This window comes from Gopherus evgoodei, chromosome 22 (genome assembly GCF_007399415.2).
Source record: "Gopherus evgoodei ecotype Sinaloan lineage chromosome 22, rGopEvg1_v1.p, whole genome shotgun sequence".
Lineage (NCBI taxonomy): Eukaryota > Metazoa > Chordata > Testudines > Testudinidae > Gopherus > Gopherus evgoodei.
In genome coordinates this window covers 1,626,920-1,652,444 of record NC_044343.1, presented here as the reverse complement: position 1 = coordinate 1,652,444, position 25,525 = coordinate 1,626,920, and the positions used below count along the sequence as shown (strand labels likewise).

The 25,525-nt window shown below is 64.1% G+C and overlaps 1 protein-coding gene across 4 annotated transcripts in view; it reads right to left on the bottom strand.

Annotated features, from left to right (window-relative positions):
* The window catches only part of SSBP4 (single stranded DNA binding protein 4), a 46,962-nt gene that overhangs the window by 9,082 nt on the left and 12,355 nt on the right, over nt 1-25,525 (bottom strand). For all 4 annotated transcript variants that reach the window (XM_030540170.1, XM_030540172.1, XM_030540173.1 and 1 more), the window contains exons 4-5: nt 21,734-21,818; nt 1,890-1,979 (exon numbers count right to left, since the gene is read on the bottom strand). In XM_030540170.1, coding sequence (XP_030396030.1) covers nt 1,890-1,979; nt 21,734-21,818 — 175 coding nt within the window. The remainder of the gene's footprint in view (nt 1-1,889; nt 1,980-21,733; nt 21,819-25,525) is intronic.

The window sequence follows — 25,525 nt, the reverse complement described above, 5'->3', positions numbered from 1 at the left end:
GGGCTCCCGGCCTAATGGGGAACATATGGCGTCGGCAGCGCTGCAATATTGAGCCGGCTCCCGCCAGGCGGGCTCAGCCAATCCGTGGGCGCCGTGCAGGGCTAAATGATGCAATTAATAAAATCATTTTCTATCCAGCTAAGGAGATAACGACTTGGCACAGCAGTGCCTCCTGTTCAGCACCGGCAGCACCCCGGCAGGCTAGCAGGGGACAGCCAAGGAGGCATGTGGCTGGCTCAACACTAGGGGGCAGCATCTCCCCACACATCCCTTCCCACCCACACACACACCCCGCCGCCCCCCCTGCACGGCGAAGCCGGTTGGGCCCAGAGGGTCTGAGCCCAGAGCAGAGCAGCTGCCAGCGCCGACACCCGCAGCAATGCCCACACCCCAAACCCCGGCTGCACCTGCACCACTCCATGCAACCCCCCTCGTGCACACCCCAGGCACCCTCCCCATGCGCGCACATACCCTCCCTGGCACACACACTCCTGCACACACCGACCCTGTGCGCCTCCCACCGTGCACATACACTCCTGCATGCACCCCCCCCGCGCACATGCATTTCTGCACACACCTGAGGCATCCTCCCCATGCACACACCAACCCTGTGCGCCCCCCATGCACACGCACTCCTGCACACACACCCCAGGCACCCTCCCCCTGCACACACTGACCCTGTGCAACCACCCTCATGCACACACACTTCTGCACACACCAACCCTGTGCACCCCCCCGTGCACATGCACTCCTGCACACACATACCCCAGGCACCTTCCCTGTGCATACACCGACCCTGTGCAACCACCCACATGCACACGCACTCCTGCACACACAACCTCCTCATGCACACACTGACCCTGTGCGCCCCCTGTGCACACGCACTCCTGCACACACACCCTCCCCACGCACACGCACTCCTGCACACACCCCAGGCACCCTCACCGTGCACCCACTGACCCTGTGCACCCCCCAGCTGCACCTTCCTCTGTGCCCACGGCATCAGCTCCCCTCCCCGGCTCCACCTCCTCTGCCCACCATGTCTCTAGCAGCTCCACCAGCCTGGCCACAGCCTGCCCGGCCTCCATCTCAGGGGGCAGGTGAGCCTGAAGCCGACCGTGTGTCCTGACACTGCCCAGAGCATGTGCCAGCTGCACACGCAGCACCTTGGGCAGGGCCCCCTGGAAGCTGCAGCTGAGCATACAGCTCTGATTGCCAGGTGCACGGGCCACGTCCACTGTACTGCAGGGGCCACCCATTCCTATGCACGGGGGCGCTGGCCACAGAGCAGCAGGACCCCCTCAGCACTAGTTCACACCGCTCTGGGTGGCCAGGCAGCTCCAGACTGGAGGCCCAGCAGCCAGGCTTAGGACCCCTCCGCAGCGCAGTGGCTGTTCCTGAACCGCAGCAGGGAAGAGGGAGGGGGGCTGCTGCTTTTGACTCTTCCATCACCCCCCCAGGGCCCCCGTGGGAACAGGCAGTCCTCGGGAGCAGCAGGCTCTGACGGTGGCTTTGGGCACTGCTGGAGGTGCCCAGCAGAGGAACAGTGGTGCCAGCTATGCCCCAGCACTGCAGTGACCCAGCAGAGTCCGCAGCAGCAGGGCCAGGGCAGAGCTGGCAAGAAGCCCCATGGGGTCCCCCTTGGCAGTGCAGAGCTGTGGAGGGCCGTCTGGGTCTCAGAGGGCAGTGCGCTGCCTCCCTGGGGTTACCTGACCCCAAGGGAAAGGACTGGGGCTGCCCTCTTCCCCCATAGGGAATCCCTGTGGGTACTGCCCACCCCTGGGCACCTTGTCCCCTGGGCGTTCGCCTGCTCCCCACAGCGCACCACGAGGCTGCGATGCCCCACAGCGCACCACACAATCAGCCAGCCGCGCAGTGGGGCAGGGTACCTGAAAGAAACCGGGTGGCATGGGTCCTCCTGGCATCCCATCGTTCGGGGGCATGTTCCCCATCACGGGGCTGGGGGCTGCCGCGGCACTCTGTAGAGAAAGGGCAAAGGTCATCCCGAGGGGTCACATGCTGTCCAAGGCTGGGGAGGGGAGTCTGGGACGGTGGGAGTCAGCCCACCCCCCCCGGGAAACATGCTGTGCCCCCCACTGCCCAGCCCCGCTCCCAGCCCAGAAAGGGGGGCAGCCCCCAGGTAACTGCAGTGAGGGGTCAGAAGCCTGGCAGGTGGGACAGAGTATTGGTGGCCCCTCCAATACCCCATGCATGCCCCTCCCTCAGCGTCCCACATGTGCTCCCCACTCCCTATGGCTGTGCTTAGACCCTCCCCCACTCCCTGGTGCTGGTTTGGGCTGGTTCTCATAGGGGAGCGGTTTAATTTGGAGCTTGGGGTGAGCCTCCCCACACATGCTCCCTGTTATCCCCTGGAGGCTGTGCTGCTGAACATGCCCTGTGCCCCCCCAGCTCTCCCCCCCTTGCTGCCCAGACAGACCCCCACAGCTGGCTGGCCAGTAACAAAACACCTCCACCAGGGCTGAGGTGGCAACCTGGCCTTGTGGGTATGGCCCAGTCCAGGGAGCCAGGACTCCTGGGTTCTATTCCTGCCACTGCCCCTTGGTGAGTCACTGCCCCTCCTGGCACCTCCCCTGTCCATGAGTGTGAGCTCTGGGCCGATGCCCACAGACGCTGTTGAGAGACGTGTGCTCTGCCCTGGCTCAGGGTCCTCTGTGAGGAGCCTGAGGCCAATTTTAGCCCTGTGAGGGATCCTGCCCCTGCCATGGGTCCATCCCTCACCCTAGTGGGGTTCCGCCCCCAGCAGGGAGGGAATTCACCCTGCTGGGGGCAAGGAGCTATCAGGAGGCAGGCGTGCTGGGCCATCAGCAGGGTGGCCACAGGCCTGACCCCTTGGCGGGATGGCTTGGTTTTGAACAGCTGGGCTGTCAACCAGGCAAAGCAATGACCAGTGTGCCAGGGAAGGGCTGGGAGCTGTCAGTGTGTGGGCTGGGCATGGGGTGGCACAGAGCGCCAGGGTGGCCAGGACTCCGGAGCCAATGCCTCTCTCCTAGGGCGCAGGTGCTCTCGGCACCTGACAGTGCTGCCTGTCTTGGCCAGAGACGCTAACTCCTGTGTGGATACAGCCGGTGCCAGCCATGCCCAAGGGCAGCACCCCCTCCTGGGGACAAGGGGGGAGCTCGACTTCCTTGGGGCAACAACACTCAGGCCAGCCCCTGCAGCCCCACAAGCGGGGAAAAGCCAGGTGTTTGGCATCTGCCCGTGCCCCCAGCAGCTTGGAGGTGGTGGGTCCTTGCTCCCTGGGCACCCTGCTGGGGTCTCTGTGGAGCTGCCAGGAACAGAGGGCTGGAATTGTGTCCCTGCCCATAGCCCAGCCGGCCCAGACGCCTGCCACACCCAGCTGAGGTGCCAGACCCTCGGGGGACACCCCTCCTCCCCAGCCTGCTGCCCCCAGGCACTTGGCGAGGCTCAGGGCCACCACCAGCAAACAAACGCAATTAGGCTCAGCCTGGCGGCGGCTCATTACCACAGCTGCCGATTACCGCTCAGCTCTGGTCACCATGGTCCCCGTGCGCTAATTACGGCCCCTGCCCCAGGTCAGCTCCCCTGACTGCCCTCATTACAGATGGCACCAGGGGCACTGACCCCCGCACGTCTGACAGTCAAGGCAGCTGGGGCTATGCTCATGGCCAATGTGCAGCTAACTGGATGAAATTAATGGCACTAATCAGCGAGGCATCAGGATGGGGGAACGAACCATCATTCAGGGCTGGGTTGAGCTGGCCCAGGGGGTCCCCACCCAGCACAGACCAGAGCAGGGGACTATCCCAGCTCCCTGCCAATGCCCCTCAGTCCTGACTCGCAGCCACTCTGCTCTGCCAACTCAGCTCACTCCCCAGCAAGAGGGCGGGTGCAATCCCCTTAACTGCCAGGGGGCTGTGGGAACAGGTGGGGGGCTCCCAGCAGCCGCTTTCTGCTCCAAGATCCCCCACATCTGCCCCCACCATGCACCAGGAGCAGATGCCCTTAGTAGAGACAAAGGGCGCTCCAGACTAAGCACCCCTCTCCCAGGCCACACCTGGCCTGCAACCTCCCTGGTCTGCAATGGGGCGGCGCAGCCCATGGACACTATGGGGCCAAGCAGGCCGTGCCCAGCCAGAGCATTGCATGCTGGGGCCCACTGGCCAGGTAAGGAGCCAGTGAGCGAGTGTCTCCTTGCTCCCAGGCCGTTCCGCAGGACACATCTCAGTACCAGTGAGACAGCAACACATGGAGAATCCAGCCAAAGCTGCCCCCCCCCCCAAGTGCAGCCCCCCTCGACAGAGTCCCCACCCCTGCCCAAGGAGTCAGAGCCAGGCCACCTGTGGGGCGGGACACTGCAGGCTTGCGCTGGGCTGTGGGGCAGGCCCACGTGGGTGTGCTGTGTGCAAGGGGGCATACCGGGCCCCGCCGCCCGCCTCCGTCCGAGGGGAGCTATTAAAGCGAAGGAATGTGCTGGCTTTCCGGCTCGGCCCCTCGCTGCTCTGCCACAAATGGTTTCAATTTGAAAGGGAGGCGGCTGCTTTCTGCACCTCCATGGCCCTGCTGGGGAAGGGGCCTGTGTAGGGGCTGGGGGGCCCAGAGGCCCTGCTCCATGGGGCTGGCTGAGACACTGCCAAATCCAGGGCCCCGTGCAATCTCCCCTCCTCCTCCTGATCCTCTTGTCTCCTGCCCCCTGCGCTGGGATCAGCCCCCTCCATCAGCCTGGAGATTTCCCTTCCGTAAGGCCCCCTCCCCGTCCCATCTCTTGCCTGGACAGGGCCTGCCCCTGATTACAGCGCTAGGAGTTGCCCCTAGCTGGCCCTACCATGGCCTGGCAGACCCCGCCTTTGCTCCTGGGGACACAGCCCAGGCGGGGAGGGATGGCAGCGAACAGGAGGGATGGGTCAGACGAAGTGGTTGACACCTGGGCACGGCGCACAGAGGCAGCATCTCTGCCCACGCAGACGGTGGGAAGGAGCTGAGCAGCCTGACTCTCTTGCCTGGCACCTGGGGCCCAGTGTCCCCCTGCACAGCGGCTGTGAACACCCTGGAATCCCAACAGCAGCATCTGTGCCCACTTGGCCCCGGGGCAACCGGCAAACACAGTGCAGGGCGGGGCCAGGGCCCCCAGTAATTAGTCCTCTGGACAGGACAGACAGACGGAGCAGCAGTGAGGGACGCATACAGGCTGCCCTGCTCTGGAACAAAGCGTGTCCAGCTGTGGTGAAAGGAGCTGGGGCTGGCCCAGTAGCGAGCGGGATGGGCACATTTGTTACCAGCATCAGAAACAGCCAGGCCACGGAGCCCAGATGCCCTGTCCCCTTCCAGAGCCCTGTTAGAGCCAGGTTGGGCACAATGGCCGGCCCTGCTCTGGGGGATCAGTCTAGCCATCCCCAGAGCACACCTGCTCTCTCCCCAGCAGCAACTTGAGCACGACTCACCCAAGGCCAGGGTCCCCCCACCCCACCTGCCAAGCCCTGGGGGAGGCTGCAGCTGTGGCTTATAGATTCATAGACTCTAGGACTGGAAGGGACCTCGAGAGGTCATCGAGTCCAGTCCCCTGCCCTCATGGCAGGACCAAATACTGTCTAGACCATCCCTGACAAGACATTTATCTAACCTACTCTTAAATATCTCCAGAGATGGAGATTCCACAACCTCCCTAGGCACTTTATTCCAGTGTTTAACCATCCTGACAGTTAGGAAGTTTTTCCTAATGTCCAACCTAAATCTCCCTTGCTGCAGTTTAAGCCCATTGCTTCTTGTCCTATCCTATCTATCAGTCTTCTCTTTTCCAAACTAACAGCGTCTGGCCCTCACCCTTGGATCAGGCCGGTTTCCCCCCCAATCCACGGCTCTTTCACAGCTCAGAGCGTGGCTGTACAGAGCCGTGACCCCCTGTGGGGCACCTGGGGGGGCTGGCACAGGGTGTTAGCATCCGCCTGTCTCGCTGCTGAGCCTGGCAGGCCCCTGTGCCACACATGCATTACATCCCCCCACGGCAGACCCATTCCATACTGGTTCGGGAATGACCAGCCCTGGAGACCCCCAGCTGTGGGGAATTTCAGCCACCTCCTGCCACCATGGGACATCCTGTCCCACAGGCCAGCTGGGCTCCAGGGCTCAGCAAGCGACCAAACCACCGCATGGCAAGCCAAGGGTTAATACTCGCCCCCCTCCACCTTCCCCCCAGGCGATTAACAGAGTCAGGGGCCTCACCACCCTCCAGGAAAGATGATTTGGTTCTAAGCAAGACTGGCTGGGGGTGGTGAGGGAGATTCAGTGGGACCTGGGGCCTTTCTCCTCTAGGGGTGCCAGCTCCATGGCAGGGGACTGGCTAGCTGAGGGGGGGGGGAACGGGGCCCGGGGTCTTTCCCCTCTAGGGGTGCCAGCCCCGTGGCAGGGGGATGCTGGTGGGGTGGAGGAAATGGGGCCCGGGGCCTTTCCCCTCTAGGGGTGCCAGTCCCCTCTATGGGTGCCAGCCCCATGGCAGGGGGCTGCCTGGCTGGGGGAGGTAATGGGGCCCGGGGCCTTTCCCCTCTAGGGGTGCCAGCCCCGTGGCAGGGGACTGCTGGTGGGGTGGGGTGGAAGGAATGGGGCCCGGGGCCTTTCCCCTCTAGGGGTGCCAGCCCCATGGCAGGGGACTGCTGGCAGGGTGGGATGGAAGGAATGGGGCCCGGGGTCTTTCCCCTCTGGGGTGCCAGCCCCATGGCAGGGGACTGGCTGGCTCGGGGGCGTAATGGGGCCTGGGGCCTTTCCCCTCTAGGGGTGCCAGCCCCATGGCAGGGGACTGCTGGTGGGGTGGGGTGGAAGGAATGGGGCCCGGGGCCTTTCCCCTCTAGGGGTGCCAGCCCCATGGCAGGGGACTGCTGGCGGGGTGGGATGGAAGGAATGGGGCCCGGGACCTTTCCCCTCAAGGGGTGCCAGCCCCATGGCAGGGGACTGGCGGGCTTGGGGGTGGGAATGGGGCCTCTCCCCTCTAGCCATTGCCAATTTGGATCCAGAACAGATCAATAGCCCCCCAAACCCATTCCCTTCTGAACGCGGATGGACTCACCAGAGCTGGTATCCTCTGTTGCCTCGCGGTGGGGCCCTTCCAGACTAGAGGGTGGCTCCACGCTGCTGCCCCTGGTACCTACTATGGGGAAGATGTGTCCCCAGGGTTGTCAACATAAGCCCAGGCCTCACAGTGCCAGGCCACCTGCCCCCCTGCTCACTGTATTTATCGTGGGAAGCCCTTGCTGAGCATATGGGGGGAGGGTGCTCGTTAACTGCTCCCCCAGGCTGCACCCTCTCTCTGGGCGCAGACAGTGATTTCTGCCCCGTGCCCACCGGCTGCTTGACACACAGTCCTTGTCTCTTTCCACAGGCGCCATGTGCCAATGCCTGCCCGAGGGGCCCGACCCTCCATGTCCAGCATGTTCAACCCTGGGTGCCCCACAGGGACCCACCCTGAGTGCTGTATATGGGAACAGGACACACCACCCCATGGAGCATGGGTCTCCCATTGCTGGCTAGCACTAGGCAGCTCTGTGTGTGCACCCTCCAGCCCCTCACATGGCATGTGCTCCACTACCCCCACAGCTGCCCCCACCTGACAGAGCCCAGCGGCTCCACTCAGGAGCCAGTGACTCATTTACACGAAATATGACTAATCCCTTCCGTGACAGATGTCACCAATTGAGCAAGCGGGCACTGCACACAGCCGGGCTTGCCTGGAAACACTCCCTCCATCACACTTAAATGGAGAGGTGACGCTGGCCACCCGCCTGGGCACAGCCCCACAGCTCAGCAGCCCCGGGGCCGGCCAGCTGCAGGCTCTTGCAGAGCAGGGCTCCTGGTGGGGGAGGTGCAGGGAGGGGTGGGGGCACCATGCCCATGTGGTCCTGTCGGGAAGCCCCCTCCCCGCTGGGTCTGCAGGGATCCAGGCTGTGCAGCGCTTGCCCACGAGTGCTGGCATGAACGGCAGAGATAAGGAGGCCGTGTGGGTGGCTGGGTTTCTCATTCACTAATTCCCTGCCAAGCAACGACATGCGACACAATCACAACTGGGACAGGAATAGACTGACAGCTGCACCCCCCCTGCGCAGAGCCAGCGCCCGGCTCCTTCTGTCCTTGCTGGCTGAACCCCCACCCCTGCCCCTGCTGGGTGTCACCACAGGGCTGGCGCAGGCTGGGGGGCAGAGAAGCACTAAGACTCAGGACAAACCAAATACAGGGTTCCTCTTTCCATGCTGTTTGCAATGGGGGGGGGGGGCTGGTGGAAGTTTCTGGGTGCCGCTCTGATGGCCGGGTGGTGCCAGGTGCTTTCTCAGATGCATCTGCTGCCAACCTGGAGCCCGGAGAGCCGAGGCCCCTGCCTTCACGGTGCTCCAGCCCCAGAGCCAGGCCCTGTGGGACTCCCAGCCAGCTACCCACCTCCCCCTCCCACCCCCCACGGAGCCACACGCCATCCACTCCCACCAGACACTGTGGGGCATGACAGGAATCTAGGAGGCAGCAGCAGCCCCAGCGGGGACATGTTACCCAGGGCAGAGCACTGGGCAATCTGCATCCCTGAGTCAGTATCACGGGTCATGCCCACCCTCTCCCCCATGAAGTCACACAGGTCATAGGCAGCAGGAAGCCCCCCCGCCAGGCCCCGGGGCCCAGATGCCCTGTCCCTGTGGGCCAGGGGCTTGACCCAGGCAGCCTCTCTGCTCCGGGGGGGGGGGGGGGGAAGGCGAGCGAGCACTAGGGCCCTGCAGCTGGCCGTGCAGACAAGGCTATGGCCCCCTGCCTCATTTATCAGCTGCAGGATCAGAGCAGGCTGGGCCCAGCTGAACTCACTTTACAGCCGTGCACAAATCATTTGCAAGACAATGGAGAGTCTGTGCAGGCAGCCAAAACCAACAGCGCCGGAGGCGAGGCAGCCGAGCGGCACCCCATGAAACTGGCCTCCCCAACTCCAGCCGCGCAAATCCTCCCCCCCCCCGGCCATTCCACCCGCGCTCGTTAACCCCCTCACCGCCTAGCCACCTGCACCCGCCTCACGCAGCCCTTTGTCTGGGGCTGGCCGCAGCCTGGCCCCGCTTTGCCCCAACAGGCACCCCCCCTCCAGCCACACTGCCACAGGGCTGGCTCCCGGCCCCTCCCAGGCCTGGCAGGCTGGCAAATGCCCCCAGACGCACACCCCAATTCCAGGCCTCCCCAAGGACCCCCCATCACCAGCCAGCTCCCGTCTCCCCTCGGGGTTCCCCGCAACACTGCAGCTGCTCTCCTCACCGCAACTCAAGGCACGCATGCATGTTATCGCAGGGGCTGGTAGGGTCAGGGCATTGGGCTGGGCAGCGGGCACCCTGGCACAGCAGGGTTGCTAGCATATGTCTCCTTGAGAGCACTGGGGCAACTCAAGAGAGCCAGCGCTAGGAGGGAGCTGGCACCCCTGCCCCCAGCTTGGGCAGAGCTCTGGTGCCCCCAGGGAGCATGCCACTGCAGGCCGCGCCCAGGGATGCCAGGGCAGTGCCAGGAGCAGGGGAGGAGAAGGCTAGCTGTGGCCAGCAGAACGTCCGGGAGAGCTGCTGGCACTGGGGCTTGCTCCTAGCTGTGGTCTTGAGTCCGTCCCCCAGACAGCACAGCATGGTGTCAGCATGGACAGGGCAGCCTGGAGAGGGTTAAAGCTGGAGGTGTCAGTGCAGCGGAGCAGCGTCTGCAGCAGGGTCGCTAGGAGCTGCCGGTAGAACTCACGGGGTCCAGGAGATTCAGGGCCTTGGCCCACGGTTTCAAGGGCCTGGGGCGCTCAAGGTGGCAACAAGGAAGGAGTTGGAGAGCCAACGCAGGCGCCCAGCATCCTGGCTGTTTGGCATGGCCCAGGAGTGTGTGTGACAGAGCAGGTCAAGCACCCCAACAGAAGAGGCACCCAAGGGAACCCGGCACCACAGGCTGGAAGCCCCCTTGAGCCCTCCACGCTGGCGCCAGGCCCCATGTACCCCCTGAGCAGGGTGTGGTGAGTTGGGACATGGCTGGTTCTGGTCAGCACAGAAGAAGGGGTCAGGCCAGCCCCCCCAATCTGAGCTCCTGGGGACATCACCCAGCCCAGCTCCATGGGGCAGTGGGCATGGGCTCTGGGGCCATCCCACACCAGCTGGCCGGGCGCTGCCGCAGAGGCAGTGATGAGAAAGGAGGGTGAGGGGCAGCCCAGGGCTGGGGGAGTGGGGCTGGGGACCACCACCCCCCAGCACTGTCAATCACAGCCCCGCTCCAGGCCTGGAGATGCAAAGCAGGTGTTGCCATGGCAACAGGTTGGGGAGTCTCTGCATCAAGGTCACGAAAACCAGGGAGAGAAACAAGAGGGGAGGGTGTGTGCGGGGGATGGGAAGGAGGGGGTGCTAGGAGAGGCAAGAGAAGGGCAGGATGGGAGGCAGTGTGGGGGAGGGGAGAGAATCCATGGCAGGGGGGCGCACACCAAAGCTGTGGAGGGAGAAGCTGCCAGGGCCTCGAGCCAGGCCTAGTGTGGGGCCATGGGACTGCGAGCCACAGCAGCTGGGGGCTCCCAAGGACCCATCAAGCACCCGCCCTCTGCACCTCCTCCTGCCTCTGCCCCAGCCTGCCTCCAACTCCGCATCGGCTCTTTCACTTGGCACGCACTAGTGCCAGGCTCCATCACTGCATAGCCAGGGGCTGGGGGTACCACACTCAGAGGGGTGTGCAGGGTAGCAGGGCCTGGATCCCAGGGGTGTTCCCAGGAAGAGCTGTGGCCGGGGAGCACAGGCACCAGCCCATTGCAGCCAGCAGCGCCAGGAGGCTGCGGTGACGGGCACTACAGGGAGACACAGGAGTGGGGGGAGGGACTGCCTGGAGCCTGCAGGCAGCCCGTGAGATCCCCAGGGGTGCAGGATCCCCCCGCCCTCTGCCCTGCTCTGACACCACCTGCTGTGGCAGGGAGAGGGGCAGAGACTTGCTGTCTCCATCTCCCCCTGGGAAGAAGCACAAATACCTTAAGTAGCTACTGAGGCCTGTAACCATGCACAGAGAGGGAGGGGCACAGCCACGTGGGGCGGGGGAGCATGTTTGTGCGTATACATGTGTGTGCCCTTAGCATGAGAATCCTCCCCCACCTCCCTGATCCCCACCCCCAAGGGGGGGGTGCGTTGTTCAGGGATCACGAAAGCAGAGGGGCCGGGGGCATGAGCATGAGGCCCCCACCGTGCATGCAGCACCCCCATGTCCTCCCCAGTCTCCAGGGGACAGGCTGCCAGCACAGTTCTCTCCACTCCTGACCCAGCAGTGTCTGTCAGGGTCCTGGAGTGCCCCTCCCTGGAGGGGATCAGCCTCTGCCGATGCCCTGTGTCCTTGCCCCCAGGGCACTGCCCCCTGCCTCCACACTGCCCAGCAGGCCACGGCACCCCGCCCAGCACTGGACCCTCCCTGGCTGAGTGAAGGCGTCAGTGTTCGGCCAGCCGAGATGGGGTGGCAGGGGAGAGTGCGGCGACCACTATGGACAGTTGTCACGCACACCGCGAATGCCAGCCCAGTGGGGAGGGGGGCAGATAACACAGCACCTCCCCTCAGACAATCCCTCCCCAGCCAGGGCCCTGTCCCCACACACACACTCAGCCAATCCCCCCACTCTGACCCCCACGGTCACGACCCTTAAGTCCAGCAGAGTGGCTACTGCCCGCTCCCCATGGTGGGGCCGCCCAGCTTTGCCCCAGCTGTCACGGGGCAGTTTCTCCGCTGTCTGCACAGCACCAGCAGGGCGCAGCACGCTGCAGAGAACCATCTGCCATTAGGGTTGGATGGGCAGCCCCAGGGTTTGGCTGGTGGCCAAGATGAGCAGCTAGTCCCCAGGCCCCCCCAGTTCAGAGAGCAGGGTGCTGCCCATGGTGTGCGAGTCAAACCGCACGCACGTGGTCCTGCCCATGGTACGTGGGGGGCTGTCAGCACCCCCCCCATGGCACGACCCCAAATCTCACTGATCCCAGCACTAGGCCTGGGTGTCGAGGACCCCACCACGGCCAGCCCCAGGACCCCGCCTGCAAACAGGGCTGAAGAGAGGGGGCACAGCAGGCCCAGTCTGGAGGGCCTTCCCCTCACATTCCCAGGCAGGGCACCTCCACCGAGGCTTGGTGGGAGCTTGGGAAGCAAGTACTGGTGGCCCTGTTCCCCCAGCCCAACAAGTGGGAGGCGCTCAGCCCTGCTGCTCCAACACCAGATGGGCTAGAACCAGGGAAGGTGCCAAGGGAGCCTTTCCAGAGTCAGACCCGGGTCCCGCAGCCAGGTGGCCAGCAGCAGAGCGGCAGAGCTCAGAGAGCCACCCCCATGATCTCTGGGGTCTCCCCCGGTGCCCACGTGGGCTCTGGCCAGGCAGCCTGGTACTGGCAGAGGGCCGGTTGCTGTGTGCTCCACATACCATCAATTCTCTCCGCTGCCCACATCCCTGCAGCCCACGAGCTGAAAGAGCCAGCCATGCCACTCAGCTGGCTATCGGGCAGAGGCCAGGCGGCGGGGGTGCAACACCAGCAGCAGGTGAGCTGCGCTGGGCCAGTCCTGACTCACTCTCCCACTGGGGCAGGGGGTTGGCACTGGGGCAACAAACTGTGGGGCTGTGCCCCTGCCCCCCATGGATGCACCCCTCTGCTGTGGCTCCCAGCCCCCCAATGGCCTCCCCGCTCCCAAAGCACTTTCGCTTTACATATGCAAGGCAGCGCTGCCATGGCAACGGGGCCTGCCTGTGTCGCTGCGCCAGATTCTCATTAACTCCAGCGTGGCAATCAGTTCTGCCCAGAGCACACGGCTGGGGGAGGTGGCGGGCATCTGCTAACTGCAGGACCTGGCTGCACTGCGGGCCCCTGGCAAGCGGGTTTGTGAGAGCACCACAGAGCTGGCCCTGAGCTCCCCCCTGCTTGCTGGGGCTGGAGGGTGGGGGGAGAGAGCACATTAACCCCTTCCGTACCCCTCCCACTGCACCCTCACCTGATAAAACACTCAGCACTTGGCAAAGCCGCAGCCAGAGGGGAAGGGCAGGGATCCCGGGGGGCTGAACCTAGACAACCGTCCTAGAGAGAGGGCAGCCTTGCGGCCGGAGAAAGACAGAGCCAGCCCTGCCCAACGCCCGGCAGCAAGTCAGGGGCTGAGCTGGGAACAGATCCAGGGATGGAGGGGCATGACTCCCCATCCCCATCAGTAACCACTAGGACCTAATGTCAGCGAGCAGCAGCTGCGACAGCCTGGCTGCATGGCACCAACTTCAGGGCAGGGGGCTGCAGCCCCACACAGCCCCCAGCAACTAGGCCTGACCTCTCCTTCCCCTCACCAGCTACTGACCGAGCAGGCGTGGGCCATTCTGGGGGAGGGGGGCATGGGAGATCTGGGAAACGGGGGGTGGTGGTGGTGGTGTCGGGATGGCTATGCCCAGAAGACGGTTTCTCTGGAACCTATCTGTGTCTTCCCAGAGCTGGTTAAGTCGGGGAGTGGCACCCAGGCTGGGGCACTCCAGGGGTATGTGCTGGGCAGAGCAGCAGAGCCCCCAAGCCCTATGGAGCAACGTTCCAGGGAAACCAGGCAGAGCCAGCCTACTCCAGCTCTGGGTAGTGCCAGGTGCAGAGGGCTTGGAGCACAGAGGCAGCCTCAGCCCTAAGTGATAGGGATTGGGGGTGTCCTGTCACTGCTGGGGGACATGGGCCCCAAGAGCTGTCGCTCCTGGGCAAGATGCTGCCTGGGTGCCAGGAGCTCCATGGGGCTATGGGGTGGGAGGGGCTGGCACGGACAATGGAACTAGCCCAGCCTGACTCCTGTCTCCACGAGGAGGAGACAAAGGGGCCAGTGCTGAGGGGGCAGAGCCAGGAGGGAGAGGGGCAGCACTGGGGTTGGGGGGGGAAATCAGCATTTTCTAGCCAACCTAGATGGGGGAGGGAAGCAGAGGATGGGACAGCAGGAGTCTGCATCCCCTCCCCCTGCAGAGTTTGCCCAGGCAGGATGGGAGGCAGGAGGCCCCTTGGTTCAGTCAGCCCCTAAGTGGAGCCCACCTCATCTCCTCCCCCCACACATAGGCTGGTTAGAAAAGGCTGATTCCAGCAACACACATGCACACACACCCCCTCTTGAGCAGAGGGCTAGGATCACACTGGCCTCCCCGGGGGTCTCCTTCCACTCAGGACTTTCCCCAAAGGAGGCTGGGGGCGTGGGGGGGGAGCAGGGCCCAGCCCAATATCAGAGTATTCCTGAGCTGCCAGGGCCCCCCCTGGCACCAGAGGCCCTGAGTAAAGCCAGTCCCTGGGCAGGATCCAGTGCAGGGCCTGTGCTGGCACACCCCACAGCTGCCTCCACCAGCACCCCTTGCCCAGAGCTGGCCTGCGGCAGGCCCCGGTCCTGAGGCAGCACCCTGGAGCTGGGAGGGCTCCTGCCCCAGAGCACATGGGACCCCGGCCTGGAGGGCATGTGCCCACAGTGCTGGGGCTGCATGGTACAGGATTACGCACATGGCAATTAGTGTCCTTCTCAGCAGCCTGATGGCAGCGTCAGTAAATAGACTCGAGTAATTAAAGAGCCAGCAAAACAAACAGATGGCTCCATGCCGGAGGGCAGCTGGGAGGGGGGCACCATACTGGAGCACTGGGCAGAAGAGGGGCACTGCCCAGGGGGCCAGGCCAAGAGGGAGCATCATGCTGGGGACAGAGCTGGGAAGGGGAGGACCATGCCAGGGAGGGAGCGAAGGGGTGACATCGTGCTAAGGGGACCATGCCAGGAGTACTGTGCCATGTCAAGGGGGCTCCTTCACAGCGGGTGCCCCCTAGGATCATCTCCACCAGTATTCTCACTGCCCTCCATCCAGCACCAGCCTCCTTCCCACCTGGCCTCAGTCACCAGGCTCCCAGCATGGGGGCCCGAGGGTGCCATGGGGTGTTCCACCCCTGCCCATCCCAGCACCATGTCTCCCTGCTGCAGCCCAGGGCTGGACTCAGAGCCAGTTGGAGCCCCCCGGAACCAGTGCCCCCTAGCCCCTGCCCACTTCACCAGTTGGCTCCCTGGTGCCCCACACAGTCCAGTTCCTCAGTGATGGGGCAGAGCTGTCCTCCCACTCTGCACAGTGGGTATCCTCCACAGGGCCACTGCTGTCTTGCTGGGCCCATAGCCCTGGGCAATGCAGGGCCAGGAGCCCCACCCCACCCTGGGCAGCCCATCCAGTGTAGAGGGTGAGCTGTCCTGTCCCGCCAGGACCCTGCCCTGCCAGAGGGGCTGCCCGGCCCGTCCATGGCCGAGGCACAGCGTGGCACAAGCCCACAGCGATAGATCAGCTGACTGCGCCAGCCACCACGCAGTTCGGCGCTTGGCAGCAGAGCAGCAATGCCAGTGCCAGGACAAACAGCTGGGCGGCCTGCCCCACACTGGTCAAACACAGGCAACCAGGGGCAGCAGCTGCACTGTTGACTCTGTGGCAACTGATTAACTCCCCAGGAGCCCTGTGCAGATAAGTGCCCGAGCTGCTGCAGAGCCCTGACCCCGGCGCTGCCTGAGCACCATGGGGCAGGGGAACAGCCCGCAGTGTGCTCCATTCCCCAGGCTATGCAGTGACTCCTAGGGGCAGGTGGCAGCATCTGAGCAATGGGAACTGGGTCCCTGCCAGGCTGGCAATGGAGTGGAAGCCAGGGTGGTCTCTGGCTGGTGGGATGGTGCCTGTGCTGGGCCCGGCTTGGAGCAGGGCCTTTCTCTGTGGCTGCCTGAGATGTGGGTCCTCCAGGGCAGGGGAGTATAGACCAGCCTCCAGCCCATCCAGCTGTATGCAGGGAATGGGGCCCACAGGGGCTAATCTGGTGCCACTTCAGCCCAGAGCCTGGCGCAGCCGAGAAGCGACAACCCATTTGCTGGCTGCCCCTGGCTCCTGCTCCCAGGCTAATTCTCTTCAGATGTCCGAGCCGCTCAGCCTCCCACAGCCAAGCTAAGCGAGCCAGGTGCTCCCCTTCCCCCCGACAAGCTCTAGAGCCATCCAGCGCCCCATGCCCGGGGCATCCACCTGAGTCCCCCAAGCACACCCCACACCTGCCCCACAGCCAGGCTGGGTTACAGGGCGATCTGAGTGGCTGCCCCACTGCTGCTCACCCTGCCAAGCCAGGGCAGGGTTGGCATCAAATGCAGGGGGGCTTCCCTCTGGGTCAGATCCCTGCGGAGTGCCAGGGAGTGGAGCTGCTGGAGGCACAGTAGGGCCTGAAGCTGAGGCCCTGCCCCCCACCCACCCCTTGCTCGTTAGAGGCACTAGATCACTTCCTGCCAGTGCAGGGGGAGGGCCTCTGCATGCATTGGGTACCAGGAAGCACGGGAAACTGACCCCCCTCGCGGTGGCAGAGGTAGGTGAAGAAGGGGCCATGGCTGTCCCAGGTCTCTGGGAAGAGGAGAAAAGGCGGCGACGTCTCGCCCTTCCCTAGCACTGCCCCCTGGCACCGAGCCGTCCCCCAGCACTGCTCTAAGGCACCAGGGTCAGCACCCCCATACGCACCAGCCCAGCAATTTCCACACAGGTCTGCCATCCATGGCCTGCCCAACACGAGGGGACGCACACCAGCCCGGGGACACTGGCTCCTGAACCCCAGGGGCCCAGGTTGCAGCCCTTCCAGTTACAAATTAAACCTTGAAAATGAGATTTAAGTGAACCCTGAAGCCTTGGCTGGAAGAGAGGGGGGCACCAGGGAGCAACCAGGGGCCTGGGATCATGCTGGGGCACGTGCACATGTCTCTGTCACAGTAGGTGTGTGCACATGTGAGGTATCTGCGTGACCGTGTGTGGTGTGTGTGTGTGTGTTCACAGGGGCTGTGTGCACATGCACGGCCCCGCCTCTGTGCACGCTCATGTGTATGGGGTGCATCTCTCTCTCTGGGAGCACGACGTGTGTGTGTGAGCACAGTGTGCCAAGCCTGGCCTTGGAGATTTCTGGGGGCAGCAGCACCTGTGGCTGAACTCAGAGCAGGGGGCAGTCAGCAGACACCCCGTGGGGCTGCAGGCCTCTGCTGGGAACGAGCCACTGCCCCTTTAAGCACCCCCCCCCCCCCCCCAGCTGAGGGCTGGTGCAGCCAGAGCCTGCTGGCTGATTCTCAGGGGGCCGGCCCAGCGCTCTGCTCCCCTCCCAGAAAATTATTCATGTGCACAGAGTGCCAGCAGGAGCTGCGCTGCTCCCTGCAGCATGGGCCTGAAATATTAATACCCCACACGCCGCAGCCGGGCAGCCAAGGGCAGCCGGGCCAAGTGCGCGGCCAGCACTGTGAACCTCTGCCGCCCTGCCCACACCCTGCGGAGCTGCAGGGGCACCCGGGGAAGGGGGGAGCTGCCATCTGCTCGCTCTGCACAGCCCGAGGCAGCAGGCATGAGCTCGGCCAGGCACGCCACTGGGGGCACTGGGGCTTCTGCACAAAGAGGAGGGAAGGCGGAGGCCCTGGACCACCCCCCCAAGGCCTAGGACTGGTTAGGAAGGGGCTGGGCTGGACTGGGGGGGCTGCTCCCAGGCCCTGCAGAAGGGAGACTCTCACTGTGCCCCTGGGCATCCCAGCTAGTCACAAAGCTCCTCAGCCAGCCCAAAGGGGAGACTGGCAGCTCCCCCATCACTCTGCCCCCACCCCCTTCCCAGCCCAGTCTCTGCCCTTCCAGCACCCTGCCGGCTCAGGAATGAAGGGCACTGCTCTGGCCTTAGGCACCACTGCCAGCCAGGTGCCAAGCACCACGCATGGGGCCTGCATTCCTGCAGGCTGAGAGCAGGACTGGGGCACCAGCATGTGGGGGGGGGGGCCCAGCTGGGACAGCAGGGGGCTATGGATCACATCAGCAGAGCTAGAGGGGGTAGTCTGGGCTGGAATAGCAGGGGGCTGCAGGTCAGGGTTGAAGGGCAGCATGAGCACACCGGGGGGGGGCGGGAGACAGGGAGCCTGGGATGGGTTAGCAGCGGTCTGGGGGTCAGGGCTGAAGGGCAGTGTCCAGGCTATGTGCGTGGAGTGGAACTGGATCATGCACAGACCTACGAGCTGCAGCGGGGTGCGGTGCCGCCAAGCGAGCTCATCCCCTTTCCAGTGTTTCATCCTGCAAGTACCCACTGAGATTGGCAGGCGCCCCCACTCCCTGGCTGGCCCCATGCAGCCCACTCCTCCTCGCTTTAGGGTCTGCACCTAAACACACCCAGCTGTGCCCCCTGCTCTCTGTTACTGACACCTCGCGGGATCTGGGCTGCAGCTGGTAATGGGTGGCCTGGGCCTGGCTCCAGCTGCACCAGGCTCTCCCTCCCTGGTGTAACCAGAGCCGCCTGGAGGGGAGCAGAGCCCTGCCAGCCCGCTGGATCCTAGTGAACCCCGACTCCCTGCCCCTCACCCCAGGAGGGTGGTGAGCTAGAAGTGGGGTGCACCCCCCACCCCACCCCGCCCTCCCACAGGGCGCGCGGCCCAGAGTTAGTGCAGAGAGCCAGGACACCTGGGTCCCATCCAGTCCAGACTGATGCCTTCTGGCCAACGTGGCCCAGCCCCCAAATCCCAGCTAGGGGCTGGGGCTGGAGATGTCCCAGGGGGATGAGGGCTGGGCCTCCTTCTCCCAGCTCCAGACCTGCTGCTCTCCCCTGCAGACAGAGCACGGCCAGGGGCCATGGGGGCACTTGCAGTGGCCAGCCCCCGCCCCACACAGCCTGGCACCCAGCCAGCTCCCCCTGATTTTGTGAGGCAAACTCTGCAAACCAATCTCCCCTTCTCTGGACAACTGCACCACAATCTTAACCCTCCCCTGCCTAGACGCCAGCCTGCCGCCCCGGCTCACACAACAAGACTTCACCCGTGGATCCTGAGGCTGCCCTGCTCTGCCGGGCCCACGCTGCACGAGCCCGTCCGTGGCCTCACTGCTGCAGCTGCTGCCTAGGCCACCATGCCACCAGCTCAGCTACTGGCACCTGCTCTGGGAGCTGCATGGAGCCGAGGATTCCCCAGCCTCTGGCGTGTTCAGCCGCGGCTGGCAAGGGGTGTGGGGAATGGGAGCTGGGACCTTGCCCCTCCAGGGGGCACCTGCTCGGATCCAGCCCCAGGGTGGGGCTTTCCCCTCGTGGGCACTGGGTCCAATCTCACCCCATCCTTCAGTGAGGCCACCTGAGGAACAGTCAATGGCTTGTGTAAGCCGAGTCTGTGGGTCCTCAGTTGGGTCCCTGACGGATGGTGCCTGTGCCATGCAGCCGCCCTCACAGCTGGCTCCTCGAGGATCAGCCCTGCAGTGGGGAGAAGGCCTGGTCTGGCCATGTGGCTGGCGGCTTCCCCAGCAGAGGGAGGGGGGCTGAGAAGTGAGTCTCCCTGCAACAGCCTGTGATTAAATCACTGCCCTGTCCTACACCAGAGCTGGCCGCAGCACACGGGGGCTGGTGCCAGGAACATGGCTCCAGCCCTGGCTGTGCAGAAGTTGTCACACACACACAAGCCATGAGAGCAGTCAAAACACACAAGCCACCTGTCCAAATGTTCCCATCACAAGCCCCGTCTTCGCGGCTGGCAAACAGGGTGTTTAGCAGGGAGACAATACAGCTGAAAATACAAACTGAATGACAGGAGAAAGGAAGCTGTCGGCACAAAGACACAGCCTAGTTAACAGTAAACCTGTCCCCGCTTCCAGCCCCATGCCCAGCTCCTGCAGAGAATTCCCCGCTCAGATGCAGACCAAGTGCTTCACGCCCTCCAGTTATGCCAGGAGCTCCGGGCATGGGGTTCCGCGGGGGCTCCCGACCCCAGGCTGCTCCTGCAGATGCACAGAGACGGGCAGGGCAGAGCCCCGTCAGACCAGCTCAATGCAGCAGGCTGGGTGCTTACAGGAAGTTTCGGCCCTGGGGGCAGCCACTCTCCAGCCCAGGACACTTGCCCGAAAGCTCCCTCGCTCTTCTCCTGCCCATGAGAGGTGCCCCTTGCAAGCTCCCGCCCTTAGTCTTGACCTCCTCCTTGGCACCCCCCAGTCAGCAGGTGCTGAACCACTTGCCCGGTCGTGCAGGTGCAGCAGGGTGTAAGTGTGCTTGCACACACCCGTGCAAAGACAGCAGGCATGCCTGCCATCTGGGGGCGGAACCTAGGCGGTGGGCCATGGCAGCTCACCCCCCAGGTGGAGATGGCGCCTGCCCATGGCCCGGAGTCTATGATCACCCACAGGGGGGTCAGAGATCACAGTGGATGTGTGAGGAACTACCCAGCAGGGCACCGTGGTGACAGCTGCAGAGCCCCCACTGGGTGACACCTGGGCACCCCCACCCCACCAGGTCACAGCCCTTCCCCTATCTCAGACAGGGAATATGTGGTGGATCTGAGAGTAATTAACAACTGGAACAAATTTCCGTCCCTGGGCTGTTTCCCTGACAGCTCCGCTCTAGGAACAGTGGGGGCAGGTCTCTGCCCGTGTTACACAGGGGGTCACAACAGTCGATCTGGCCTGGAAATACAGGGTCTAGCTCCCCCACCCATCTCGAATGTCGCCCCTAGAGTGGCTACCGTGGGGGCCTGTCCCCAGCAGCCCATTTCCCAGCACCCCTCGGCCTCCGGGGAACTTTCCTGGATAAACCCAGATGTTCCCAGTGCACATGGTGGGTGTGAGCCCCTGGGCCCCAGCCTCAGGCCAATGCAGGGAGCCCTAACCGAGTGACTGGGGCCATGGGGGGCAGGGAAAGTGTAGTAGCAGGGAAAGAGCACGATGCCCCCCCCCATTTCATGTCCTGTTTAAAATAGGTCACTCCCCTGCCCCCCACTGCTGGCCAGGGAGGTGGCTTTCACGGGCAGAGGATTAGTTTAACCCCCAGGATGCTGGCACCATTTAAAGACAGGCCTGAGGGGGCAGCCTGCCCACCAGGAACCACAGCGAGCGCCTGAGTCTGACGCCAGAAGCTCCAGGACAGCCCAGCTAACCCCTCCTGGCTGGGAATCCAGAGGCCAAGAGCCTGCTGCTGGCTCAGAGAGCCCCCAATCCACACATGCTGCCCCCCAGGCCTGGGAGCTCTGGGGCACATGCCACATCCCCCCATCAGTGCAGCGCTGGGTGTGAGCGCGGCACGAACCAGACACGAGGCCGCGTGGAGCTAGGCATGGGAGGGCCTCATCCCACAGGGAGGGCAAAGGGTACATGAGCGGCCAGGAGCCACTGCAGGCCAGGGAGGCCCCACAGGGTGATGGGGCAGCTGGAGCAGTCAGGTCTGGCTGAAAGCTCCCTGCCCCAAGGAGTGCCTGATGCCAACTGGGCTGGGGATGTGGACAGGGCTCCCTGCTACCAAGCCCACCGGGCCCTTCTCCAGGCGGGAGGAATTGGAGGAGGGGTCAGTCTGCAGCCCAGATGTTCGGCACCTTGCTCCAGAGCCCTGCCAGGCAGGATCTTGCCCAGGCCCCACACAGCGTCCAGCCGGGGTCAGGTCAGAGAACACAAGGCCTGGAGCTAAGGGCCCAGCAACGACACCTGAGTGCCGAGTGTGGCCGGGAGGTGAGGGGGCTCCTCACGAGCACCTGCCCAGCCAGCAGACACGGCCGTGCGAGGGCACACTGCCCCCTCCCCCAACCTTGTAACGGCACACTGCCCCACCCCCAGGCTACACAACACCCCACAGCACAAGGAGTAACAGCCACCGCCCCACAACTCTTCTGGCACAGCTGGGTCCCCCGGGGGCTTCTCAGTAAGGCTGCCCCACTCTAGCCCAGCCAAGAGCACTGTAGGGCTGGCCTGCCCCAAGCCCTCCACACAGGAGCCTCTGCACAGCCCCGGCCCTGCCCTGCACCGGCTGCCGGCGGGGACGCAGTCACTCACGTAGTCATGAAAGGCCTTGGCTTCGCTGGAGTGCTCACACGTCTCCCGGCGGTCCGGCGCCGCGCAGTACAGGTCCCAGAACACGCTGTGGGGGGAGAGCGCATCAGTCAGGCCCTGTCCACTGCCCAGCCAGCAACCCCCAGCAACACTTCCCTCTCAGCTCTGCCGGTGCCCCTCGATCCCGGCCCGCAGCCTTGTTCCCCAACCCTGGGCTCTCCCAGCTCTGCCGGTGCCCCTCAATCCCGGCCTGCAGCCCCCAACTCTGCCAGGGCCCCTCGATCCTGGCCCGCAGCCCCGCTCCCCAACCCTGGGCTCCCCCAGCTCTGCCGGTGCCCCTTGATCCGAGCCTGCAGCCCCCAGCTCTGCCAGGGACCCTCGATCCCAGCCCGCAGCCTTGTTCTCCAACCCTGGGCTCTCCCAGCTCTGCCGGTGCCCCTCGATCCCGGCCTGCAGCCCCATTCCCCAATCCTGGGCTCCCCCAGCTCTGCCGGTGCCCCTCGATCCCGGCCTGCAGCCTCCAGCTCTGCCAGAGCCCCTCGATCCAAGCCCGCAGCCCTGCTCCCCAACCCTGGGCTCCCCCAGTTCTGCCGGTGCCCCTCAATCCTGACCTGCAGCCCCCAGCTCTGCGGGTGCCCCTAGATCCTGGCCTGTAGCCCCCAGTTCTGCCAGTGCCCCTCGATCCCGGCCTGCAGCCTCGTTCCCCAACCCTGGGCTCCCCCAGCTCTGCGGGCCCCTTGATCCCAGCCCCCAGCTCTGCCGGTGCCCCTCGATCCCGGCCCGCAGCCCCGTTCCCCAACCCTGGACTCCCCCAGCTCTGTCAGTGCCCCCTGTGCTGAGCTGCAGGGCAAACAATGAGGCCTAAGGTTGTACCTGAGCTGGGGGAGGGGCCCTGGTGCCAGCCAGCTCACCATGCCAGCTCACGAGGGGTTAACTAGTGCCGCCAAGTCACTGCTGAAGCCCCTCAGCCAAGACCCACCAAAACTCACTCCACCACCAGCCTCACACGATGGATCTGAACCCCTGGACCCCCATTCTGCGCTGGTGCCAGCCACGGCCGTGGGGTTTGGTCAGATCCACAGGGTCAGGGCAGTGCATGGCCGCTCACCCGCAGTGGAGAATAACCATGCCCTTGGGGGAGCGAGGGCCCATCTGCACCTGGCCCAACGTGCTGGGAACAGCCTATTCCAGATGCAGTGGCTGCTCCAGGCACAGGGGCTGGCCCGGCTCCCACTCAGCCCACAGGCTTCACCGCAGAGTGTTTTCCCCGGTAACAGTTGCTAAGAACATCAGCTGGAGCTGAAGTTGAAATTCCAAGAACTTTCCATCACGCTGAGGCATCCTGGGGAGAGGGAGGCCAGGACCTGGCCAGAGCCGCCCTGCTGCTGGCGCCCACCCTGCCCCAAACAGGCTCGTTCATGCACTGGGCTGACAAGCTGTGATGCAGTAGGGAGTGGGGTGGATTGACCTGGGAATGTCGTTTAGTTTTACTGGGGCTCTCTGCATGGGGGATGGGAGAGCAGGGGGTGACTTTAGGTGAGGGATGGTACCTGTGCCTGTAACCTGAGCCAGGAGGGGGTGGAGAAAGTCGACTCCTTTGCCCAGAAAACTGGACAAAGGGAGAGAGCCTGCTGGAGGGGTTTTTGGTTTCAGTTCTGGGCTGGCTGGGAAGGTGCAGGGAACCCCAGGTCTGGGGTCTAAGCTCTTTGCCCCCTAGAGGGACCTGGCCGGGGGGTCCTGATTGTACCCACAAGTCCTGCTTGGCACTGTGTTCCTGTCGTCTAATAAGCCTGTTTTACTGGCTGGCTGAGAGTCACAGTAAATCACAGGATGTAGGGGGAGCAAGGCGCAGACTCCTCCCCACTCCGTGACACAAGCACATAGGAGGGGGCTGTGGGGTGGATGGAACATGTGTGTCCATGTTTCTGGGCAGCCCAGGGCTTGGGAAGAGGTTCAGCTATCTCCGAGTCCCCAAGGGAGCCTGCAGCCCCCTTGCCCGTGGCTGCTCACGCTCTGCAGGCAGCATGGTGTAGCCCCGGTGAGCCACACAGCCATGCCACCAGCCTCACTCACGTCTCGCTCCACTGCTCGGCCATGGCATAACACACCAGCAAGGCCTTCCGGGGAGCTACTCCAGCAGCCCAAGGGTTAAACTCAATCGCCCCCCACACACACAGCCCCCATGCCTGCTATAAGCCATTGCCTAATAGTTTATTGGAAGCAGGTAAATACACGGACATCAGGTCCCGACAGGCAAACACCCCCCTGGTTCCCAGCTGCCAGGGCCCTGGCAGAAGGAGGGGCAGGGGCACTCATGGGTGCACTCTGCTGCTAGGCCCTGTAGCTAGATTGGCAGGATGGGTCTGGTCTCTGCGAGCTCAGGGCAGAGCTTATCCTGCTCACTCTACAGCCAAGGAGGCAATGCCCAGAAAGGCTGCCCAAGGACACGTTGGAAGTCGGGGGCCGAGCCAGGACTGAACCTTGCTACCACGACTCCCAGACTGACCCCTTCCCCCGGTGGGCCAGGCTGCCAATGTGCCTAAGCTCGGGGAGCCCCAGTTACACGCTAGCTGCAGCTGGCCATTTGGAGACCTGCTCCTCCACCCCGCTGCTGGCTGGGGGCTTTGCCCCACGTTAGCTGGCAGCGATTCTCCCCCGTCGGCCCTGGTTTTATTTATGGCCCACAGAACCTGGTGCCATGCAGGGGCTGCACCGGGTCTGTCGAAGCCACTGGGCCAACAGCAGCGCTGGCCCCTCGCCCCGCGGGGGCGGGACTCGCCCAGCCCTGAATATTTCTAGCTCTGCCCCTTTAAAAACCAATAGCTGTCAGCTGCTCCTGGCATTTCCAACCAATAGGACGATGGTATGCAAATATACTCTGGGGAGCCAGGTGGTGAGTGGCTGGGTGCTCTGATGTCACCATCTCCTCTCTCATCCACCCCCCACCTGCCCTGAACTTCCGCTCACTCCAGGGGTGCCCCAGGGCCAGGCTGGGCTCAGGGGAGATGGGGCAGCGGGCCGGGCACCCATACTGGAGTCCTTGTCTGGCCAGCCTCAGCGCCCCCTGCAGGAGGCCGGGCACCAGCGACGCTGCTCCATCCAGCCATAAACCCCCCCACAGCCCTCGGCATCGGAACAGACCATGGCCTCATCCGCCCTCTGCCCCCCACCACAACCCCAGCTGCTAGGGGATCCCCCTGCTGCTTCTGGGACACCCTGCCCTGGCTATCACAGCTCCCCAACAGCCCTGGACTCCTTCCTCCGCTCCGGCCCAGTGCAGGGACTGCCCCACATGCACATGCTACGGCTGGGGTGTCCAGAGCTCAGCAGGCTCTGACACACCCCCAGGATGGAGGCACAGCACTGTGGATAGACAGACACCCTGAGCACAAAGGCAACAGTGGATCAGGCAGCCTCACTGCACCCCAGCTTTCTCCTGAGCTCTGGGGCCCTTTCACCAGCCTGTCCCATGGGGTGGGAGCGGTTCTGCTGCATTCACCCCCAGCGGCCCCCAGGAACAGGAGCAAAGATTACAGCACCTTGCATACATGCAGGGGGACACTCAGGTTCCCAAGTCTCCCCCCAGGCATCTCCTGTGGGTACCCAACACGAGCAACCCCATTCCAGGAGCTGGGCCCTATTCCCCTGCAGCTCTGGGGGCAAAGGACATGGAGCTAGGAACAGCCCCCAACCCCTGCTCTCCAGCCAGTGTCCTAGAATGCCTGGGCCTTCATCTTCTCTTTGTGACATCATGGCTGGTTGCCAAGGGGACTACTGTGATGTCACAAGCAGAGG